General features: G+C 38.5%; 1 protein-coding gene across 1 annotated transcript in view; it reads right to left on the bottom strand.

Annotated features, from left to right (window-relative positions):
- The window catches only part of LOC102415996 (C-type lectin domain family 7 member A), a 54,952-nt gene extending 31,171 nt beyond the window's left edge, over window positions 1-23,781 (bottom strand). Inside the window, exons 1-2 of the mRNA XM_044941139.2 lie at window positions 23,664-23,781; window positions 19,754-19,846 (exon numbers count right to left, since the gene is read on the bottom strand). Of these exons, the coding sequence (XP_044797074.2) occupies window positions 19,754-19,844 (91 nt within the window). The 5' untranslated portion in view covers window positions 19,845-19,846; window positions 23,664-23,781. The remainder of the gene's footprint in view (window positions 1-19,753; window positions 19,847-23,663) is intronic.
- Between the last annotated feature and the right edge of the window lie 842 nt (window positions 23,782-24,623).

Here is a 24,623-nt window from a genome sequence, read left to right on the forward strand (position 1 = left end):
TTCTTATTCTTGATCAACTACATGGTCTGGAGTCAATACAACATTTAAAAAAGGTAGGGAGAGTGTATATCCTGGCTTTGTTTTCAATCTTAGGAGTAAAGCATTCAGTCTTTCACCTTCAATTATGATTTGAGATACAGTTTTGTTTTGTTTTATTTTCTTTAGGTGTGCTTGCTAGCAGGTTATCTTTTGTTCACAACTTTCTAAGACCTTTTATCAAGAATAAAAGTTGGATTTTCTCATGTATTTTTCTGTGTGTGGGCTTCCCTGGTGGCTCAGCAATAAAGAATCCACCTGCAATGCAGAAGTCAAGGGTTTGATCCCTGGGTTGGAAAGATACCCTGAGAAGGAAATAGCAACCCACTCCTGTATTCTTACCTGGAGAAGCCCATGGACAGTGGAGCCTGGTATGCTACAGTCCATGGGGTCAGAAAGAGTTGGACACAGCTTAGCGACTAAATAACAGCAACATGGTTATTCTTTTATACTGTGCTGAAATAGAGAATTACATTAATTGTTTTCAAATGTTGAAACAAAATTGAATTCCTGGGACAAATCCCACTAGGTCATGATGTGTTAGTAATTTTTATATTGCTGAATTGGATTTGCTAATATTTTGTTAAGAAATTTTGATCTATCCAGGACAGATATGGGTCTATAACTTTTTTTCTTAAAAATTTTTTTTTTTTTTTTGCATGTAGTGAATGTTCCATGCTCCATGTGCACATGAAAAGAATATGCTTTTTCTATTGTTGAGTAGAGGGCTCTATATACATCTGATATGCAGTTTGGTTGCAAAGTGCTCTTTCAAATTTTCTAAATCCTTATTGCGTTTTTGTTTTGTTTTTGTTTTTTTTTTTTTGCCTAAATATCCTGAATAATTGCTGATAGAAGCATGTCAAAGTGTCCAAATGAAATCAAGGATTTGTCTATTTCCCCTTTCAATTATATTAGTTTTTACTTTATGTATTTTCAAATTCTTTTATTGGGTATATATGCACTTTGAATTTTTAGGCATCTTATTATGCTGATTCCTTTAACATTATGTGATATGTGTCTTTATCCCTATAGTAGTTAATGAAATTTTCTTTCAGTACTACAAAGAATGTCACTTTATCACCTTCCAGTTTGCATACTTTCAGATGGGAAATCTATGATTCTTACTGTCTCAAAGCTCTTGGATGATCTGTCAAGTTTCACTCTTTTTTTATTCTTTGTGACTCACTTGGGATATTTCTGTTGATCTATCTTCGGGTTTACTAGGATCTTTTTCCTCTCTCTCTCAGGTGTCCAGTTTTCTGACAAGCCCATGGAAGGAATGATTTATTTCTGATATCATAGTTTTTCCCATCTGATATTTCCATTTGACTCTTTTTTTATATAATCTTCATCTCTCAAATAAAATTTCCCCATATACTCATGTATGTTTTCCTAAGTTTCCACTAGTATTTTGACAAGTTAAAAGTTATTCTCAAAAAGTTTGATGATGCTAATTCCAACGTCTTGAACATACCTGAGTTTATTTCAGCTGTGTGCTTCCCTTGCAGCTCAGTCAGTAAAGAACCTGCCTGCAGTGTAGGAGAACTGAGATCGATTCCTGGATTGGGAAGATCCCCTGGAGAAGAAATGGCAACCCACTCCAGTATTCTTGCCTGGAAATCCCCGTGGACAGAGGAGCCTGGCAGACTACACAGCATCACAAGAGTCAGACATGACTTACCAACTAAACCACCAGCACACCATTTTAACTTTTGGCAATGGGTCATTGTCTCCCTTTTTAGCACATGTGTGTCAAATAATTTTTACTGAATGGCAAACATTGTATGTTTGGCTAGAAAAAAGATACCTCTTCTTCTGTAAGACTAATAGTGTGGGACCTTGGGCTGGTTTATAGTTCATTGTTTCTGAGGTCGTCTTTGTTATATGCAGACTTCAAATTTTCAGCAATATGGTGCTACAACCTAATGCTTACTGTGGGGTCTTGGTAACTGAAGGTTTTTTCTGAGTTGTTTTTTTTTTTTAGTTTTTTTTTTAATTTATTTATTTTAATTGGAGGCTAATTACAATATTGTAGTGGGTTTTGCCATACATTGACATGAATCAACCATAAGTGTACATGTGTTCTGAGTGTTTTTGATTCAAGTCTACAATTTCAGCAGATCTGAAGGGAGTCTCTCTCCAAACTCTTGCCCTCCCACAGTGGTAAGCTTCTATAGCTTGTAACATCAAGTATGACAGTGTGGGAGACAGTAGAAATTCGAAGTTCTCTTGATCTAATCTCAGTCTCAGACAGGTACTGTCTGCCTCAGCCTTAGGAGTGTGGCTTTCTCAGCATTCCTGCCTCTCCTCCTCAGTAGCCAAGCTCTTTCTTGTATCTGTTGGGGTCTTAGTCAGGAAAGAATTTCCCTCTCTGCTGTAGGTGTGGCAGAACCGGGTTTTATATACAGTATGTGGAATCCTTGGCCCCAGAGAGTTCCTTGCTTTTCTCTCAGGATTAAAGATAATTTTATTCTAGTCTTTCCTTGGCAGCATCACCTTTTTGTCTAGGACCAGTGATGAAAGAGTTGCCTGCTCCACCTTGAGCAGTAGAATCTGCTGTTTGTGACGGTGCAAGGCTTGTGGTGGGAGCAATTGTGGTTTCCTTTCTTTTCAGTTCAGTTCAGTTCAGTCGCTCAGTTGTGTCTGACTCTTTGCAACCTCATGAACTGCAGCACAACAGGCCTCCTGTCCATCACCAACTACCGGAGACCACCCAAACCCATGTCCATTGAGTCTATGATGCCATCCAATCATCTCATCCTCTGTCCTCCCCTTCTCCTCCTGCCCTCAATCTTTCCCAGCATCAGGGTCTTTTCCAATGAGTCAGCTCTTTGCATCAGGTGGCCAAAGTATTGGAGTTTCAGCTTCAACATCAGTCCTTCCAGTGAACACCCAGGACTGATCTCCTTTAGGATGGACTGATTGGATCTCCTCACAGTCCAAGGGAATCTCAAGAGTCTTCTCCAACACCACAGTTCAAAAGCATCAATTCTTCGGTGCTCAGCTTTCTTTATAGTCCAACTCTCACATCCATACATGACCACAGGAAAAACCATAGCCTTGACTAGACGGACCTTTGTTGGCAAAGTAATGTCTCTGCTTTTTAAATGCTGTCTAGGTTGGTCATAACTTTCCTTCCAAGGAGTAAGTGTCTTTTAATTTCATGGCTGCAGTCACCATCTGCAGTGATTTTGGAGCCCCGAAAAATAAAGTCTAACACTGTTTCCACTATTTCCCCATCTATTTGCCATGAAGTGATGGGACAGGATGCCATGATCTTCGTTTTCTGAATGTTGAGCTTTAAGTTAACTTTTTAAGTCATCGCTTTCACTTTCATCAAGAGGCTTTTTAGTTCCTCTTCACTTTCTGCCATAAGGGTGGTGTCATCTGCATATCTGAGGTTATTGGTATTTCTCCCGGCAATCTTGATTCCAGCTTGTGCTTCCTCCAGCCCAGAATTTCTCATGATGTACTCTGCATATAAGTTAAATAAGTAGGGTGACATATAGCCTTGACATACTCCTTTTCCTATTTGGAACCAGTCTGTTGTTCCATGTCCAGTTCTAACTGTTGCTTCCTGACCTGCATACAGATTTCTCAGGAGGCAGGTCAGGTGGTCTGGTATCCCTATCTCTTTAAGAATTTTCCACAATTTATTGTGATCCACACAGTCAAAGGCTTTCCTTTGATCAGCTACAAAGAGACTTTGCTTTTAGCCATCTCCTAGCATCACTTTATTTTCTGAGACCAGGAGGGAAACAGGGAGGTTTATCTTACTTCTTCTAAAATGGAGGAAATTTTTTGCTTCTATTCTTTCCCCAATAGCCATTCCTGGGAGTAGGAGAGTTTCCTGGCCCTCCCTCAGTGTCTCAAAGTTTTTGCTACATGTGAGAACAAGATCTGGGAAATGATGATGTTTCATGCCTCTCCATCACTAAGGGGCTTGCCTGCATCTCCTACTCTGCCCCAGTCTGTCTCATGAGCTCCCACTGGAGGTCTGTTGAAAAGACCTGGTGAGAGAGAGTGGACTCCCTTTATGTTTAGGGCTCTTGGGATTCTAAACTGTCAAGATAGCCCACATTCAACCTTTTAGAGTTTGTTAAAGGCTAAGACTCCATGCTTTCTATTCAGGGAGCCTGGGTTCAATCCCTGGTCAGAGAACTAGATCCCACATGACTTGACCTAGAGTTTGCATGCCAAAACAAAGATCCCGTGCAGCTAAATTTAAAAAATAAATAAATAAATAAGGGTTTGTTAAAATATCTGCTACTTTTATCTTATGCACTTTTATGGCAGCCACTGTTTCTCCCCTGCCTCAGATAAAGCTCTTTGTGAGTTCTATCTTTCCTCAGGGTGGAGTTGTGGGGGGAAAGGGAGCTTGTCCCTCTTTGGCACCATTTACTTTGTGACTTTGTCACTCCGACACGCTCAAATAAAGTTGAAATTTTGTAGATGATATAGATTTTCCTTGTCAGAGGAAATGACTTTTTGATGTGGCCTTCTATGTTCTAAGCAGAAGAGTATGTAAGATGATTTTTTTAAAGTCAACTGGCTCAGTTTCTTTAAAAATGTATTTCTGAATTAGCATTATTGGATTGCTCTGCTAAGATTAAAAAACACTTTGTGAAAATAATTGAATTTTGGATGGCTTTTCAATGATGGCATTCTAGTAAGTGAATTGTAGGCTGTACGTATATCCTTTATATAGAGATATTTCGGATTCATTTTGATATTTGGCAAAACTAATACAATTTTGTAAAGTTTAAAAATAAAATAAAATTTAAAAAAAAAACAATAAAAAAATTAGTGGCAACTTTGCTGAGTCACTGTGGCTCCCTTAACAAAAATTTGAATCAAATTGAGGAAATCATGCATAGAAAATTAATGTGAAATAATTGATGGTGATCTTAAATTGACATAAATAAATAATGGATACCACACAAATCTGGAAATTATTATTATAGAACTCAATATTAATTTCCTTTATCTATTGACAATCAGCCATGTGGAATGTACCTACAGTCATATGTTTATAGTTGTGTATTCATAATGATTATTTCTAATATTTTGTATTTTTAAAGCTTTATTCTTTGCATTTATCTGAAATGTTAAGTTTTTTGTAAAGAATCTATATATTTTTTTTTAATTGTCAGTTTAATTAAACAGGAAAATAAGTAACAGCTAGAAGGGAGTTTAAAAGAATCTTTAGGTGATTATGGATAATGAATTTTTTCTTCTTTGTAATTTTATGCACTGTATTAATTTCTAATAATTTTAATTATAATCCAGATGTTTTAACTATATACTGTCATGCATTTAAGAATGTTGAACAAACTTTTTTAAGAAATTCAAGTGTTATGTTTGTGATCAAGTAGACTCTTGAGAAGAGTACATACAATAACTGCTGAATGTTGTTAAGAAACTCCAGAAATATGTTCAATAAAATGTAGAATTTTAAAGCAAAAAAAATGTAATTCTTGGTGATTACAAAATAAAACTGCATTTGTACCATGAATCATCAATTCTCTATCATCTTTGATTAGAGAGTAAAAGAAAAATCTATGACATATATAGGGCTTCCCTGGTGGCTCAGACAGTTAATAATCTGCCTCCAATACAGGAGACCTGGGTTCAATCCCCAGGTGAGGAAGATGCTCTGGAGAAGGGACTGGCAACCCATTCCAGTATTCTTGCCTGGAGAATTCCATAGAAAGAGAAGCCTGGTGGGCTATAGTTCATGGGGTCACAAGAGTTGGACATGACTGAGCCAGTAAAATTAACATAACATACATATGTTAAACACACTTGACACATATATTAAAATAGTATACATTTAAATATTTAATTTGCAATATACACATTTAATATATGGTTAAATACACACCTTTCTAATTTAAATAGAAAATAGTACAAGAGAGGGGAGCTAATCTCTTTTAAAATGGTGGTTAGTACTGATGATAAATGGAAATTATAATGGAGTAATCACAATTCAGGCATAAAAAATAGACTCAGCAGCCATTGACGATGTGGTTTCAGACACGACTCTGCACTTCTGAGAACTTGTATTTTCTCCAAACTGAATCAAGCCCAAGGCCACTCTCAGGCATATTTAGAACAACATCCACCAGCTGCAGCATTAAAATCTCAAGGTCCCCCTGGTAACTATGCCACCATTTCAGGCCCCAACCATTCCTTGCTTAGCAAGCACCCTTACTCCTTGCCAGCTCCAATTATAATTCTTGACAAACAGCTTATGTAACTAACTGTGGCCTTGGAGTTTTGCTTTTATTGGCTTCCTGCATTAGGTAGTCCATCAGAACACGATTCAAGTACCTCTTGAATCTGTGTCTCCCAGACTGCAGTTCTAACAAACCCCAAACAAACGCTTCTTTTATTTCAATCAGGTCTCCATTTCTAAAATGTTGGTGAACAGTGTTAATTAAAGGCACTAAGAACTCAATAAATGTCTGTTGCATAAAAAAAGAATATATGAACGTATTAATATATATATGAGGGAACCTATAAATATAGAAACAGAGTTATAGGGCTATTATTTGGGTTGTTTTCTAGTCCTCCAAGTTTTCCCTCCCTTTTCACTCACCCTGAAAATCACTCGTTCTTGTCCAGCCTGGAACAAAGCTGACACTACTTTGCAAAGTCCCCTAGGAGGCTGAAGTGGAGGTACTTGTTGAGCTTGGTATTTTTCCCTAAGTACTGTGGAAGGGAAAAGCAGGAGAGCAGAGCACAAAATGAAATGGGAATGGAACTAATAAGAGACCCTTTCAACATAATGGAACAGAAAGTAAGAAATGACCCAATTGTCCGAGATCATCCATTTCCTACCACCTATCTAATTTCTCTGGGCAACTTACAGTTCTGAACACTTTTAAGCTCTCCTCAAGAGAAGGTGGAAAACTTGGATACCTTGTGTGGGGTTGGAATCACAAAAGGATAATTCTGACACCTGACCAAGATGGAAGTGAACTGAATTTCTTGTTTACAAGTTTCCTGGTAGCTCAGACAGTAAAGAATCTGCCTGCTAATGCAGAAAATCTGGATTCAATCCCTGGGTTGGGAAGATCCCCTGGAGAAGAGAATGGCTACTCACACTAATATTCTTGTCTGGAGAATTCAATGGACAAAGGAGCCTGGCCAGCTGCAGTCCATGGGTCGCAAAGAGTCAGACAAAACTGAGCAACTAACAATAGTTCTAACAATAATTCCCATGTGAACAAGAGAAGAAGGAAAATTCTACTACAGAATAAAAGAATGACCCTTAATAAGAGAAAAGATATAGAAACTTTCATTCTGAGAGCAGACTCTATCAGGGAAATAACAATCAGAAAACATAGCTTTGAAATGGAAATGCTAGTTGGAACCTTGTCTGAAGAAATATACAGCAATTTCTCTTGTCTAAGAATGCAGTTCCAAGAAAGGAATTCTCAGACTGATGCACTCAGAGGGCATTGGTTAACACAATTAATGGGTTGCAAATGAGTAGGACAGGACTTAGCAACTATGCAACAATGAAAGCATAATTAATACTTTCACTGTGAAATAATTAAAAATAAACAAGAGCAGAGGTCCTTTAGCACGGTCCCTGGGACCAGAAGCATTGTATCACCTGAGAACTGTTAAAAATGCAAATTCCATAGCCACACCCCAGAATCACTGAATCAGAAACTCTTGAGATGGAGCTAAACATTCTGTATTTTCACAAATTCTCCAGATGATTCTGATGCAAGCTAAAGTTTGAAATCCACTGATACTAACATTGGAAGCAAATGAGTCACAGCTATTAACAGTCCCTCCCTTTAAGCCCATGTGTAGGAGAAACAAAAAAATGAAAAACCAAAAGGTTGAATAACCCAGAGGTTAATCATAGTTCAGAAGTAAGGATGTACCTAAAGGTAAAAGTCTTTCTTAACCTAGATACCAAATGGGAGGGAATATGTTGAATCATTTATGCCACTTCCCATTATGTTTTTAAAGAATAACAACCAGGCTGAATTGCAACTCTATGTTTTTGCCTTCATCTCAAATTTTGATACCTGAAAAAGGTAAATTCCAGGTCCAGACTAATAGAGTATTATTGCTCACTTGATAGCAATACACCAAGATCAAGCATGATGCTAGAGAGATTCAATTCAGCCTAAATAAAGATGAAGCCCTGAACTCACCGTTCGGGGATATATCCTAGTGACTTCTCCTCTTAGTGAACTTACATTTGCAATTTTTCATGCTCACCTACTTTCCTACCGGCACCTCACCCTTCTTAGCCCACTTTCTTTGGTTATGAATTAGTTAAAGCTCAGGGAATGTCATCGTTGGACATTGCTTTATCAAAGTATATTTGAACCAATAGTAAAATTCAAATGGCAATTAAATAACACATGTGAGGGGGTTTTTTTGTTGTTTTTTTTTTTTGCATTCCAGTCCCCTATGATGAAAAGGACATCTTTGGGGGGTGTTAGTTCTAAAAGGTCTTGTAGGTCTTCATAGAACTGTTCAGCTTCTTCAGTGTTACTGGTTGGGGCATAGACTTGGATTACTGTGATACTGAATGGTTTGCCTTGGAAACGAACAGAGATCATTTTGTCGTTTTTGAGATTGCATCCAAGTACTGCATTTCGGACTCTTTTGTTGGCCATGATGGCTACTCCATTTCTTCTAAGGGATTCCTGCCCTCAGTAGTAGATATAATGGTCATCAGAGTTAAATTCACCCATTAAGTTATGACCAACCTAGATAGCATATTGAAAAGCAGAGACATTTCTTTGCCAACAAAGGTCCGTCTAGTCAAGGCTATGGTTTTTCCTGTGTTCATGTATGGATGTGAGAGTTGGACTGTGAAGAAAGCTGAGCACCAAAGAATTGATGGTTTTGAACAGTGGTGTTGGAGAAGACTCTTGAGAGTCCCTTGGACTGCAAGGAGATCCAACCAGTCCATTCTGAAGGAGATCAGCCCTGGGATTTCTTTGGAAGGACTGATGCTGAAGCTGAAACTCCAGTACTTTGGCCACCTCATGCGAAGAGTTGACTTATTGGAAAAGTCTCTGATGCTGGGAGGGATTGGGGGCAGGAGGAGAAGGGGACGACAGAGGATGAGATGGCTGGATGGCATCACTGACTCAATGGACATGAGTCTGAGTGAACTCCGGGAGTTGGTGATGGACAGGGAGGCCTGGCATGCTGCGATTCATGGGGTCGCGAAGAGTCGGACACGACTGAGCGACTGAACTGAACTGAACTGAACTGAAGTGAGTTTTAGATCACCTGCTGTTTGTCTGTCTCAATCTGACCCTCCACCATAATGAGGACAATTAAAAGCACATTCTAAAAAACATAGCAAAATGCTCTATGAAAATGAAATATAAAAATAGACCTAGACTTCCTGAGAGGTTGTCAACATATCTAGCAGAGGAAGAAAAGTAGCTGGAGGTACCTCACTATCTGAGCTAAAACCACACAGGAAGTCTCAAACTCAAGGAGCTCACAGTACTGCAAGGCTCAGGGTAATGTACATTTCACTGTGCAAGGCAGGGTGACCCTGACAAGTACTTCCTCTCTTTCCTCACTTTCATGCAAGGTCTAGAAACAATGAAAAAAAGATAAAACTTTTAAATATTACTGATTTGAGATCTACCTTTAAATCTCTGGCTCATTTTAAATTTGGCCTCTTGAGAATGGATTCCAGTACAGTAACAGTAAGAAACATACACATGAGAATCTGATACTATATTAAAGCGTCTGATGATTGCAAATGGAGTGTTTGATCCCGGAAGTTGTTGTTTTATGTGTACGTGCTCAGTCCTGTCCGACTCTTTGTGACCCTATGGACTGTAGACCACTAGGCTTCTCTCTCCATGGAATTCTCCAGGCAAGAATACTGCAGTGGGTAGCCATTTCCTTCTCCAGAGGATCTTCCCAACCCAGGGATCCAACCTGTGTCTCCTGCATTGGCAGGTGAATTCTTTAACACTGAGCCACCTGGGAAGCCCCTGTTGTGTTTTTAGAGTAGTTTTCTTTCTTTGCTCAGAGATGAGTGTGAGACAATTCTTTTTTCTGTCATCTAGTGTCTATTGTTTACTAAGTGAACCAAACTAGCATTTAGAAAACCCATGTGTCAAGCATAGTCTGGGGGAGTTGGGGGGTATTTTTGTTATTGTTGCTGTTCCACTTAAGCCACTTCATCTGTTCCTCAACAAACTTGATAACAGATTGTTTTCGTCATTTTATTGATGAAGACACTCAGATGTAGGAGCATTAAGTGACTCACAAAAGGGCACACAAATCCATATATGTGACTTTATGTAGAATATTTGTATTTACCTTTAAAGAGCTCCCTTGTGGCTCAGATGGTAAAAGAATCTGCCTGAAATGCAGAGGACCCAGGTTCCATCCCTGAAAAATGGCAAACCACTTCAGTATTCCTGTCTGAGAAATCCCATGGACAGAGGAGCCTGGTGGGCTACAGTCCATGGGGTCACAAAGAGTCGGTCATGACTAAGTGACCTACACTTTCACTTCACTTTTGCTTTTACAGATAAAGAATAATGTGTACATTAATGTAATGAGAATTATTATATACACATTCTCATCCCACTTTTCTGTTAAGTGAAATTCCAAAAACCAAAACAAAAATATTGGACTTTCCACAGAATCATTTTGCTTTTTACATTCAAGAGCTATCATGCACAAAATTTAATTGTGAGAGATAGGAACAAACTGGGCAGACTAGATTTTTGCCTCCAGATGACCAGTATGAACTCACAATATCAGGAAATGAGTGAAGAGAGGAAGTGGCTAGTTCAGGGGTCTAAAAGTAGGCAGGCAGGGCGTTTCTGAGAACCATGTGGGGTGAGGAGAGAACCACCAAGCTCCAGCACCGTTTGCAGCCTAAATTAGTGCCAGCTAAAAACTGTCGTTCACCATCTGGTTCTGACAAGGATGAAGTCACTGGCCCCTGCGGTCCTGACCTTGAACAGACTCTGAAAGGAGTCCAAGGTGGAGATCAGGAATGAGCCCTCTGTGCTCTGAGAAAAACTGGCAGAACAGGCCTTCACATAATTAGATATTTTTAGGAGAAGAGTTTATGAGCCCAATGTTTTGCATCTTCTGATGTCTAGAGAAGCACTAAAATCATTAAAAGAGAGATTGTTCCTCATGACTAGCAGCAACCTTCTTGTGACTAGTAGCAAACCTCTGCCAAAATGTGTGCTTAACTACACAAACCCCCCCTTCACTAATATATAAATATATATGTGTATGTGTGTATGTATATATATATATATATATATATGTATGTATATACTGATCTCACTCTGTACTTCTTTGGAGCAGTTTCTCAGAACCATCTGACATGCTGTCTCCTGGGCTGTAGTGCTCATTTGGCCCAAAAAAACTCAACTCACAACACTCATGTTGTGCATTTTTTTCCATTGGACATAAGGAAAGTTGTGCTTTGTTGAGAGCATTTCCATTCACTATTCTGCCTTCAAAACAATTGTCTAATATCTCCCTCATCAGTACTGCATCTTAAATGTTTAGCAAGTGAAAGGCCATGGATCAGACCTTCTGTCAGTCTTAGGGAGAAAGATCCACCTCTCACCCTCACCCCCACCCCCTCCCACCACCCCAATCTCCCTAACACATCCTCAGGCCCACAGTCCAGCAATACCTTAGTGGCCTGTGGGGCTCAGAACTTCACACCCCAGTGCTAGTCCATACTCATTCAGTCACATCCCTCTAGAGAGAAGAAAAGCAACCCAAAATACAGGGCTTTTTTTAAAAGGGTAATGCCTCTCCAAAAAGAGCTGCCCACGTGTTTTCCTTCTTCACACATACACTCTGTTGTGCTAAACCAGAGAAGAGAGAAAACCTTTTGAAAATCTGTTACTAAAACTCATCTCAGCCTCACAATCGAAATGCAGTTAACCTCAGACAAGCAAGTTTTTCATAGCAGTTGTTTTATATCATCCTCCACCTTAATCACAGCAGCAACAATCCATTTCTCACAGGTAGATAATACCTTTGCCAACAGAATGGTACTCATAACCACTGGATAGATAATGTAAATATTATTTACTTGTGTGTCATGGCTGTTCTTGGAAATTCTTAATGAAAAATATGTGTAAAATTCAGTAAATCACAGTCACAAATCAAATATTGGAGACCAAAATGGAGAACTGAGGGAATTTCCTGGTCCAGGGTTTAGGACTCTGCACTTTCACTGAGAGGGTCCGGGTTCAATCCATCTCTGGTCTGGGAACTAGGATCCTGCAAGCCCCGTGCAATGTGGAAAAAAAAACCTGGGAGAGTTGAGACTAACGAATGAGAGAAAGAAAATGTATCAGACCATTAATAGTCTTATTCATTGCACCTGTCATATTACTTTATATAGTATCTGTTTATACGTCTCTCTCTCCAAGTTGACCATATGTTCAGTAAAGACAAAAACTGTGTCTTATTTTCTTTTGTATAACCATCACCCAGTGTGATGTCTGACATATGAAAAACACTAATCATTAGATAAATGAATATTTTTATGGTTTAACATAGCAAAGGACAGAATTTTTAATTATGATTAGCACAAAATTTTTTATTCCCTTCTTCTTTGTTCTCACACTTGATTTCTGCTTATTAAAAAATACGATGCTATTTCCATCTACTCATTACTGAAAATTGGAACAACAAAGAAAATATGAAGAAAAATACCTTAAAATCTTGTTATAAAATTATGCTATAAATTTATGCTATAAACATATAAAATATGTTTCCTTTCCATATTTTCTGTGTATATTTTGTGCATAGGAGGAGTTACACATTATTTTATGATTTTTCAACTAGCATTATATCAGGAGCATTTCTTACATTTTGAATACTTCATAAATATAATTTTTAAATTTTTGTATTTTTCAATTGTAGGGTAATATCATATATATTCAGCCTTTCTCCTATTGTTGGATATAAGATTTTCCTAGTATTTGGAAAGTCAAATAATACTGACATAAAAAAATCAAATTGTGTAGTATCTTGTTCATATGTATTATTTTTTGAAGACAGAGCTCTAAAGTGGAATCATTAGTTCAAAAAGTGATAGCATTTTTAATACTACAGATATATTTTGCCAAATCTATTTGCAATTCTAGTCTACTAACATTACGAGTAGCAGCTTATGAGAATGTATTTATTTCTTTAATCTTATGAGTAAGATATTTTCAAATTGAAGCAGCTTAATTTCAGAACTTGATTAGTACGACGATGCCATCTGCTGGCCATAGTACAAAATTACAAAAGCAGAAGTGGAGGAGCCCCTTTGGAAACGGCAAAATTATTGTGACTATTATCGGTCTTACAGGTTTTCAGAAAGTGCTCTTGCTATTTGGGTTTCTAATTATCCTCAGCAACCATATAAAATTTATTTATATATTTATTTTATTTATATTTATTTATAAATACAATATATTTATTGTAAGCTTTAGCTTGCAATCTTTCAAATGATACTTATTAATGCATCTTGTTCGACCTGAATTTCTGGAGAACTTCACATGGTGACAAGTCTATCGCCTGCTGAAGACAGATATGAGTCACAAAGCATGAGCTCAAGGTCATAGTTTACCAGGGATACACAAAGGCTTTTGCAAATGGAAAATAAAATTACTAATATTTGTGATTTGAATCATCCTTATTTTATAAAATGCACAAATGCATATCTCATAGTACAGGCAACCTCTACAGTGGCCCCCAAGTACAATTCCCCACCCCTTAGTATCCATACCATTTTGGAATCCTCTTCCCAAGAGAGCCAATGCATTTCCATCTCTCTCTCTTTCTTTCTCCAGTCTCTCCCCCACCCCCATAGGAAGCAAACTGCTGTGATGTGAATGGTGGTGGTGGTTTAGTCGCTCAGTGGTGTCCTACTCTTGCAATTCCATGGACTGTAGCCTGTCAGGCTCCTCTGTCCATGGAATTCTCCAGGCAAGAATGGAGTGGGTTGCCATTTCCTTCTCCAAGGGATCTTTCTGAATCAAGAATCAAACCCAGGTCTCCTGCGTTGCAGGCAGACTCTTTACCAACTGAGCTATGAGAGAAGCCCCTGTGATGTGAATAGCCCTATGAAAAGGCCGACATGGCAAAGAATTTGGGTCTCCAGTCAATAGCCAGTGATGACCTGAGACCAGCCAACACCCATGTGAGTGAGCTTGGAGGTGGGAGCTCCCTAGTCAAGCCTTGACCTGAGACCCCACCCCTGACCCGCACCTTGAAGGCAGCTTCCTAAGAAACTGAGTCAATCACCCAGCTTATCTGTGATTCACTGTTCACTAATAAAGACAATTTGAAACCTACTGAAACATTTCAACATTAATTTCTACTTAAGTACTCAAATTAAGTCCTATAAAATTTTTAAATTTCAGTTAAAGTATCTAACTCTTTGGAACACCTCAAGAAGCAAATACAAGTAAAATTATTACAAAACCTATTGCTATTCTTGTACTTACATTTATTTTAAAATAAAGCAGTAGCTTTTAAAGTTCATTTCATGTGTTACCCCTATAATTTTTATACTTCTCTAAGGTTATAATTGCACTTAAACTGTCCAATAGTTGTTACATTATTAGATCCTTGAATACTTTTCTAGTTTTCAGTAATCTCTATGGACCAAAAAAGCAAAATACTTCAGGAAATAGTTTGTCAAACAACTGATTTTTAGATTGTTTCTCATCATGACTGAACTCAAGCTGCAGACCATTAAGTTGGCTCTTGTTTTAAACTTAATTTATTACAAAAATGAAACATTTGGAATTCTCACCTTTCATATCGATTTTGTATTTCTTAACCTAATAATCTCCATTACAAATGACACATGTTTTAAGTCTCATTTTAGCTAACATTTAATTATGCATTATGCTATCCTTTTTATATATTGCTATTATCTGTTAGCACTATTAAAAATTATGTATGCGTTCTTGTACCATTTAAATTTTCGGGCCATTTATAAAGTCTAAGACCTAGGAAAAGAGGAATCAAACTCTTGAAGTTAGTCCCTTTTTAAAACGTGTGGTTAAATCATAATTTTAAAGCACGAAATTGAACTCTCTTTTCCTCTTTCTGCTTTCTTATTGTGTATGATCATCCTCCTTTGGATTCTGCTTTTTCTGGGCTGACATAATTTCCAATATTTTCCCATCTTTACTTACACAGTTAAAACAAATACCTCTCTATACTTCACAAACATATATTAATATAAGCTTATACAAAATCATTTAGCTATATTAACACATTTAATGAAATTATTAACTTCTTGAAATACATTTCTGAAATATAATCTGTTAGCGTTCTCACTTCAGATTACACCTATCTATGCTGACAAGCTTTTCTTTTAATTATCATTATGAACACATGACCTTGTAAAACAATTTTATTGATTTATATATTTGTCTATTATAATATTACTAACATTAATGCTCAAAGTGTCACAAACTGCCCCCAAATAGTTCCTTCAAGCTGACCTCTATGTATATTATCTTTAAAAGAAGTTTTTTAAGACTTTATTCTTTTAGACTTCTTGGATCACAGCAATCTTCTTATGCTAAAACTTTTTTAAATTTTAAAATTTATTTTTAATTGGAGGATAATTGCTTTACAATGTTGTATTGGTTTCTGCTATACAAGGTGAATCAGCCATAAGTATACATATATGCCCTCCCTCTTAATCCTCCCTCCTGCTCCCCCCACCGCTAGGTCATCGCAGCACCAAGCTGAGCTCCCTGCGTTATACAGCAGCTTCCCACTAGTCATCTGTTTTACACACGATAGTGTAGATATGCCAGTCCTCCTCTCTCAGTTCGTCCCACCTTCTTGTTGCCTGGCTGTGGATCACAGCAATCTTGATGGGGCAGTTACAGAGATTTCTCAAGGAATCCCTATCCTGACACATGCATAGACAGCCTCCCCTATTATCAACATCTCCTCCCAGAGTGGTACACTTGCTGTCACTTGTTACGATCAATTAACCTGCCTTGACTCAGTCCATAGTTTACCTAAGAGTTCACTTTTGGCGTTATATTAATACATTCTATGGGTTTGGACAAATGTAAAATAACATATATCCATCATAAAATCATAGAACATGTTTTCAGTCCCCTAAAAATCTTATGTGTTCTGTCTGTTCATCTCTCCACTCCACATCCCTGATCTTTTTACCATCATCGTACTTTTGCCTTTTCCAGAATATTGATGAACTTTGTCTTAAACGATTCCTTATTCACAGATGACAATTAGATATATCCCATCTCCAAACTTAATTTTTCCCTCTTCAAGCCATGAAATCAGCTAAATCCCAAAGAGCCCGGGTTCTTTCTCTTCTCCATTAAAAGTTTCTAATACTTCCTTTTGAACTTAGGATGAGCATTCAAGCTTACCTCATTATCTGATCACTTCCTCATTTTCATTTTCTGTCATTTTCCCCACTACTTGTAGTCTCCTTCCACACTGACCTCCTCTGAGGTTCCAAATGCTCTGCAATAGGTATTTGATCATAATTTCCATTCCTGAGGATGTATTTTAGTCTAGAGGGAGAAGGCTTTGTGATAAACAGCAACAAAGACACAGTATCTCCTCGGTATCACTGGCACACAGCACAGCACCCAGAACGTGGCCAAGCTGCAGTAAGCAGCTGTGATTAAATGAAAGTAAGGGGATTGGAACCATAAACCTGATGAAAGCAATCAACCTATAAGTTAAAGGTATTATTGCAACAGTGTTCAAACAAAACTAATATTATGTATCTAGGCCAAAGCAAGATTACAGAAGCATAAAATTATTGGAGAAAACTGCAGCACAATGGGGCATGCTGCCCGATAAAGACATTTAAAAAAAAAGATAAGTTTAAGAAAATCTTCCAAGATGGGACTGTTCTGGCAGTCCAGTGGTGGGACTCTGGACTTCCACTACAGGGGGCATAGGTTCAGTCCCTGTTTGGGGAACTAAGATTCCACAGGCTGCAATGCTGCCAATAAATATATAAATATCCATTCTTAAAAAAAGGAAAAGAAAAAATCCTTCATGGAAGCCTGCCATGCATGTGCTTCTGTCTCTGCCTCAAGTTGCTTAATGGGCATGTCTGCCCTTAATTTTTTTTTTTAATTGGGTAACTGATCTTTTTATTGTTAACGTGTAAGAGTTCATTATTATGAATCCACATCACTTCAGATATATGACTTGCAAACATTTCCTCCCATTCTGTAGGATGTCTTTTCACTTTTTCAAAAGAAAATTTTTTGGCCACGTGGGATCTTAGTTCCCCAAGCAGGGATCAAACTTATGTCCCCTATATTGGCAGAGCACAGTCTTAACCACTGGACTGCCAGGGAGATCTCCCTTGATTCTTATATATGTAAATATATGTCAACACATAATGACTTCCGACAACATCTATGAATAAATGGCTAAAGTGTAGAAATTTAACATTTAATAAAGCATTACAGTAGAATGATAGAATTCACGTTTGTCCTAAGTCCTAAGCCCCCTTTCCTAAAGTTATAACAAATTACAGGATATTATTTTCTTTTATTTTTATATTTTTGCAACTGCTATAACTACAAGAGCAAAATAATTTAAAATTACAGATTTTTTTTTTTTTTACTTTACAATATTGTATTGGTTTTGCCATACATCAACATGAACCTGCCATGGGTGTACACGTGTTTCCAATCCTGAATCCCCCCTAACCCCTCTCCCTCCCCATACCATCCCTCTGGGTCATCCCAGTGCACCAGCCCCAAGCATCCTGTATCCTGCATCGAACCTGGACTGGTGATTCATTTCTTATATGATATTACACGTTTCAACGCCATTCTCCCAAATCATGCCCACCCACCCCCCACCGACAGAGTCCAAAAGACTGTTCTATACATCTGCCATACGACCCAGCAGTCCCATGCTGGGCATACACACCAAGGAAACCAGAATTGAAAGAGACACGTGTACCCCAGTGTTCATCGCAGCACTGTTTATAATAGCCAGGACATGGAAGCAACCTAGATGTCCATCAGCAGATGAATGGATAAGAAAGCTGTGATACATATACACAATGGAGTATTACTCGGCCATTAAAAAGAATACATTTCAATCAGTTCTAATGAGGTGGCTGAAACTGGAGCCTATTATACAAAGTGAAGTAAGCCAGAAAGAAAAACACGAATACAATATGCTGCTGCTGCTGCTGCTGCTAAGTTGCTTCAGTCGTGTCTGACTCTGTGCGACCCCATAGACAGCCAGCAGCCCATCAGGCTCCCCCATCCCTGGGATTCTCCAGGCAAGAACACTGGAGTGGGTTGCCATTTCCTTCTCCAATGCATGAAAAAGAAAAGTGAAAGTGAAGTCGCTCAGTCGTGTCTGACTCTTAGTGACCTCATGGACTGCAGCCTACCAGGCTTCTCCGTCCATGGGATTCTCCAGGCAAGAGTACTGGAGTGGGGTGCCATTGCCTTCTCCGCCAATACAGTATACTAACGAATATATATGGAATTTAGAAAGATGGTAACGATAACCCTGTATGCAAAAAATTACAGGTTTTTAAATAAGGAGTTTGAAGAAGCTATTTAAAGACATAAGGACCAAGACATTTTCTTTCAGTCCTTCCACTGGTCTGGCCACCTGTGGAAAACAGCCCAGCACAGAGTAGTCACTTGGATTATTGAGAAGGACAGTCAGAAAAGAACCATTAAAAAATGATGATAAGGAGACTTCCCTGGTGGTCCAAAATCTGCCTACCAGTGCAGTGGACATTCCTGGTCCAGGAACTAAGATCCCACATGCCGTGGGGCAACTAAGCCCATGGAGAGCTACAACTGCTGAATGAAGTCTGTGTGCAGCAAATGAAGCCTGCAAGCCTAGAGCCACACTCTGCAACAAGAGAAGCCACCACGATGAGAAGTCCTTACAAGGCAACTAGCGAGTAGCCTCCACTTGCTGCAACTAGAAAAAGGCTTTGTGCAGCAACAAAGACCCAGTGCAACCAAAAATTAGTTAGTTGATTTTTAAAAAATAAAATTTAAAATGGTGATAAAGACCCAATCATTACAGTATAATGCCTATGCTGCTGCTGCTGCTGCTGCTAAGTCGCTTCAGTCGCATCCGACTCTGTGTGACCCCATAGACGGCAGCCCACCAGGCTCCGCCACCCCTGGGGTTCTCCAGGCACACATTGCTAATTCCCTAGCATTAGCATTTATCATCTTTAAAAACAAAAAACTCTTAAACAGCAAATACACCTTGACTCTACATCTATTACTAATAAAACAAGATGATCTGCCATGCTTTTTGCACTGTAATTAATTCATGGACCCACAGGAAGAAATAATACCCTGTTGCATTGAAATCCTGGACTCAACATAAGAAGTCATCAAGCTTTTATGATAATCACTTCTTTTCCATGAAAAGGCTTCTAAGTAGTGTTTGTGCATGCCAGATTCAAGAAGAAATATTCTGATTCAGAGTAAAGCAAAAATATTCTAGGAGCAGTTACAATTTGTGGTTGACTACTACCCTGGGGGAAAAAATGAGTTTCATTTCCAAGCAGGTGTTCAAACACAGTTTAAACACTTAACAGGTAAGTTATAGGGAGACATTTACAAATTTAGTGGATTTTTAAATATATAAGATCATATTCAAACCTGTGATGTATGATTCTGTAAATATAGATGCTTACCACCCTCATATTTCCTGTCAGCAGTTCTGGACTGCATTTTCTTCCTTTTGCCAAGAGATTTCACATCAGTATAAACATGCTTCTCCGTCATGTCTGAAGGGTAGAGAAACGAGATGAGATGTGGTTGAAAGTGAACTTTCTCATACATTCAAGAAAAAAATTATTGCAATTCACACTTCTCATACAACATATGAGAAATTGTTCTTTATAAAAATTATATTTGAGGGGATCTTCCTCCTCTTTTATGAGAATTCCTTTGAATGCCTAAAATAAGTAAAGTGTGTGTTGGAATTTCACACCATTGGTGGTCTTTTGTAGGCTTGAGGGAGGCTGCTGTGCCCATGATGAATGGAGAATTGGGGTGGGGTTGGGGGGCAAAAGTATAAGGTGTTCAGACCAAAGTATATATATACATCATTTTGAAGAGACTTTCCTACTGTGTTCAGAAACAGATTAAAGCAATAGATCATAATACATAAAAGCAGAGCTGCCAGAAGAAAGGCTGAGAAGTTGCAGCTTTGGCTGCCTGAGATCCTTTTATTTTTAAACCACAAATCACAAGGGTTTCCTGTTTTGTTTTGTCTTGGTTTGTTTTCATGCTCAGCTATCTTGTTCTGTAGCACAGCACATCCTCTGTATACTGTAATGCTAGATTATAAGAATACATTTTATAGATATAGTGATAATAAATCCAGAACTATTCTGATTTCTCCATCTGGTTTTTCCTAAGTCCATCCTCACTTGTCAAACAATCTGCTTATATTTTTAATTCAGTGTGAGTTCCTTCTTCTGTAATGAGGAACCCATTGAAACTGACAATAAGAGCCACGAGTAGGTGGCTCTTAGACAAGTATCTGGACGTATATGATAAAATATCCAGAGATCAAGACAGGTCAACAACATCATCAATGCCACTGACTCTAAAGCTTTTGAAGCTGCTCTTGGTCATGTTGACAACCTCATGGCTACAATAGACTTGTCACAGCTCCAGGTAACTTATTCAGTATTCAAGACAAACAAAGAGTAGAGGGAATGAAAGCCATTCCAGAAAGCTAGACAACTTTGTCTTAAGTCTTAGTAGCCAAAGGTGGGCTACATAGCCATTCTAGCTACAAGGGGAGCTGGGAAAGTAACTTGTGTGAAGAAAAAGAGAAAAGGTGATTCAGAAGGGCTCGTGGACTGGTCAATAGTCTTTGGTCCCCTAGGCTAGGGCTAACACAAGACTTAATGGACATCAACACATTTTTGAAGTCTCTTTATACCCTCAAATTAATGTAAAAGTAATGTCCAGGTGGTTCAATGGTAAAGAATACACCTGCATGCAAGAGACACAAGTTCAATCACTGGGTCAAGAAGATTCCTGGAAGGAAATGGTAAACCACTCCAGTATTCTCGCCTGGGAAATCCCATGGACAGAGGAGCCTGGCAGGCGACAGTCCATGGGGTTGCAAAAGAGTCGAACATGACTTAGTGGCTACACAACAACAACAATGAATCCAAAAAGGCATTTTAATTTTCAGAAAAAGAGCTAAGAGCTATACATATCACAGTATAAAATGAATTTAGAAGATCTTTTACTATATTACTTGTCTCTGCTAGTTTACTTACTGCAATTATCAGTATAAAAAATTAGCTTAAGGGACTTCCCTGGAAATCCAGTGGTTAAGACTTTACCTTCCAAAGCAGAGGATGCAAGTTTGACCCCTGGTCAGGAAGCTAAGATCCCAAGTGCCTTTCAGCCAAAAAACCAAAACAAAAAAACAGAAACAATATTGTAACAAATTCAATAAAAGCCTTTTTTAAATATAAACTTAAAAGCAGAGAACTCTGAATAATTTTTGCCTTTAGGAAAAACAAAAGTTTGAATTAGAAGGATTTCACCTGAAGGATATGTCTGGGTTAATGATACTAAGGGATTCCATAGATTATAACAACTTTATATTGAAAAGAAAAGATGGGTGAGTCCCAGAAAGGACTGGTAATCAAAAAAAGAAGAGAAAAACAGTTTGGGACTGAACAGAAATCTTAGGGTATTTTTTGATCTCTGTATAATATTCAGTCTCTTACTGATTCTTTAAAAACTGCTCTTAGGGACTTCCCTGGTGGGTCTAGTGGTTACAAATTTGCCTGCCAATGCAGGAGACACAGGCTCAATCCCTGTTCTGGAAAGATTACATGTGCTGCAGGACAACTAAGCCCTGTGCCTTAGCTATGAAGCCTGTGTGCTCTAGAGCCTGTGCTCTGCAACAATAGAAGCCACAGCACTGAGAAGCCTGTGCATGGCAACTAGAGAAAAGCCCACTGACAGCACTGAAGACCCAGCACAGGTAAAAAAATAAAAACCAGACTGCTCTTTGTTTGCCAACTCTGGCTAAATTGGATGCTGATAGCCCCTATTCACAGCTTCTCCAGCAATGCCCAATATCCTATCTTCCAGCAGCACTAACAGTCTGTGGAAATAATGTATCTGGGCTATAATCACTTTGAATGCATTGCCATGCTCCTTCTCCTCCACCTGGCAAAATACATAGTCTTCCTCCAAACTTGACTGAATGCATTTCTTTGAAAAGTCTTTCCTGTGCCTGAGCAGAGTTAACGCCATCCTTCCTGTGAGTTCTCAGATATCCTTAATTATGATCCAATTACTTCTGTTTTCACATTGCACTTTAATTATTTATAGCTATTTCTGTCCCCTGAAGTCTGATTTTCAAGGCAAAGAGTCTGTGACTTAATTACCTTTAAATTTTCAGCACCAAGTATAATGTGTGCCTTGCACACAGTAAGTGTTAAGTAAGCATTGGTGAACAGAGGGATAAAGGAACAAATGAATAATCTAAGGCAGGAGGCAATTATAAACTAGGAAAACCAAAAAGAAAGAGCAATTAATTATTTGTAAAGGTGTTTATGACACAATAATTTGATCTCCTTGAATGACTTTGTTTCTAAACTTAAATACAAAGTGTTTATCTTCAAAAATTTTTCAACTTATAAGGGAAAAAGATTTCACACAGTCATTTATTTGTATACTACTAGAAACAAACAGAGAAGGCAATGGCACCCCACTCTAGTACTCTTGCCTGGAAAATCCCATGGACGGAGGAGCCTGGTAGGCTGCAGTCCATGCTAAAGGTCGGACGTGACTGAGCGACTTAACTTTCACTTTTCACTTTCATGCATTGGAGAAGGAAATGGCAACCCACTCCAGTGTTCTTGCTTGGAGAATCCCAGGGACGGGGGAGCCTGGTGGGCTGCCATCTATGGGGTTGCACAGAGTCGGACACAACTGAAGTGACTTAGCAGCAACAGAAGCAGCAGCAGAAAACAAAATATTCCCTATCTAGATTATTATAGTTTATAACTAAGAGTAAAAGCTAACTAAAATGATGATACAAAACATTCACAAAAAAATTATTCTTAAAAAAAAATGAAAGGTAAACATACCTTTTCTATACCTTTTCTTAGTCTTTACAATTCACTTTATTCAGTTTCTTAACAAGGAAATTTGGAGGGTTCAGCATTATTTCATTACCAGAATAAAAATTCTTTCATTCAATGACCTCCTTTTAATTCAATATAGTTCTACGTGAAAATGCTATAATTCAGGGGGGTTTGCTCTCCTTTCCTAAAGTCTCATTACTCTGAGTCGTGTTCGACTCTGCAACCCCATGGAGTGTAGCCCACCAGGCTCCTCTGTCTATGGAATTCTCCAGGCTAGAATACTGGAGTGGGTAGCCATTCCCTTCTCCAGGGGATCTTCCAGACCCAGGGATCCAACACATGTCTCCTGCATTGCAGGCAGATTCTCCACCATCTCAGACTTTCACATATCAAGCCCCATCAGATAGGATTAAGGATGTTAAGAATCTTTCCAGAATCAGTAGCTGATGACTCACAGTAGCTTTGATCTTACCTGTAAGTTCCACAGTTTGTTCAGAAATAGAGTTGGGAGGCGTTCCTCTCCCTTCTAAAGGCTGAACGGGAGGAAAAGATCTGATGTCCAGAACAACTGAAAATATTCTCAGCAGTAGAATAGGAAATCTTGACATTTGAGACATTCTGAAAGTTTCTGTTCTTGTCAGAACTCTTACATATGTCCACATTATTTAAAGTACCCTTGCCTCTCCATGGTGTGATCACTTACCTAGAACCAGACTTTCTGGAATGTGTCAAGTGGGCCTTAGGAAGCATCATTATGAACAAAGCTAGTGGAGGTGATGGAATTCCAGTTGAACTGTTTCAAATCCTGAAAGATGATGCTGTGAAAGTGTTGCACTCAATATGCAAGCAAATCTGGAAAACTCAGCAGTGGCCACAGGACTGGAAAAGGTCAGTTTTCATTCCAATCCCAGAGAAAGGCATGCCAAAGAATGCTCAAACTACCGCACAATGGCACTAATCTCACATGCTAGCAAAGTAATGCTCAAAATTCTCCAAGCCAGGCTTCAACAGTATGTGAACCAAGAACTTGCAGGTATTCAAGCTGGATTTAGAAAAGGCAGAGGAACCAGAGATCAAATTGCCAACATCCATTGGATCATTGAAAAAGCAAGAGAGTTCCAGAAAAACATCTACTTCTGCTTTATTGGCTATGCCAAAGTTTTTGACTGTGTGGATCACAACACACTGTGGAAAATTCTTCAAGAGATGGGAATACCAGACCACCTGATGTTCCTCACGAGCAATCTGTATGTAGGTCAAGAAGCAACAGTTGGAACTGGACATGGAACAACAGACTGGTTCCAAATCAGGAAAGAAGTAGGTCAAGGCTGTATATTATCACCCTGCTTATTTAACTTAAATGCAGAAGACATCATGTGAAATGCCAGGCTGGATGAAGCACAAGCTGGAATCAAGATTGCTGGGAGAAATA

Source organism: Bubalus bubalis, chromosome 4, assembly GCF_019923935.1.
Source record: "Bubalus bubalis isolate 160015118507 breed Murrah chromosome 4, NDDB_SH_1, whole genome shotgun sequence".
Classification (NCBI taxonomy): domain Eukaryota; kingdom Metazoa; phylum Chordata; class Mammalia; order Artiodactyla; family Bovidae; genus Bubalus; species Bubalus bubalis.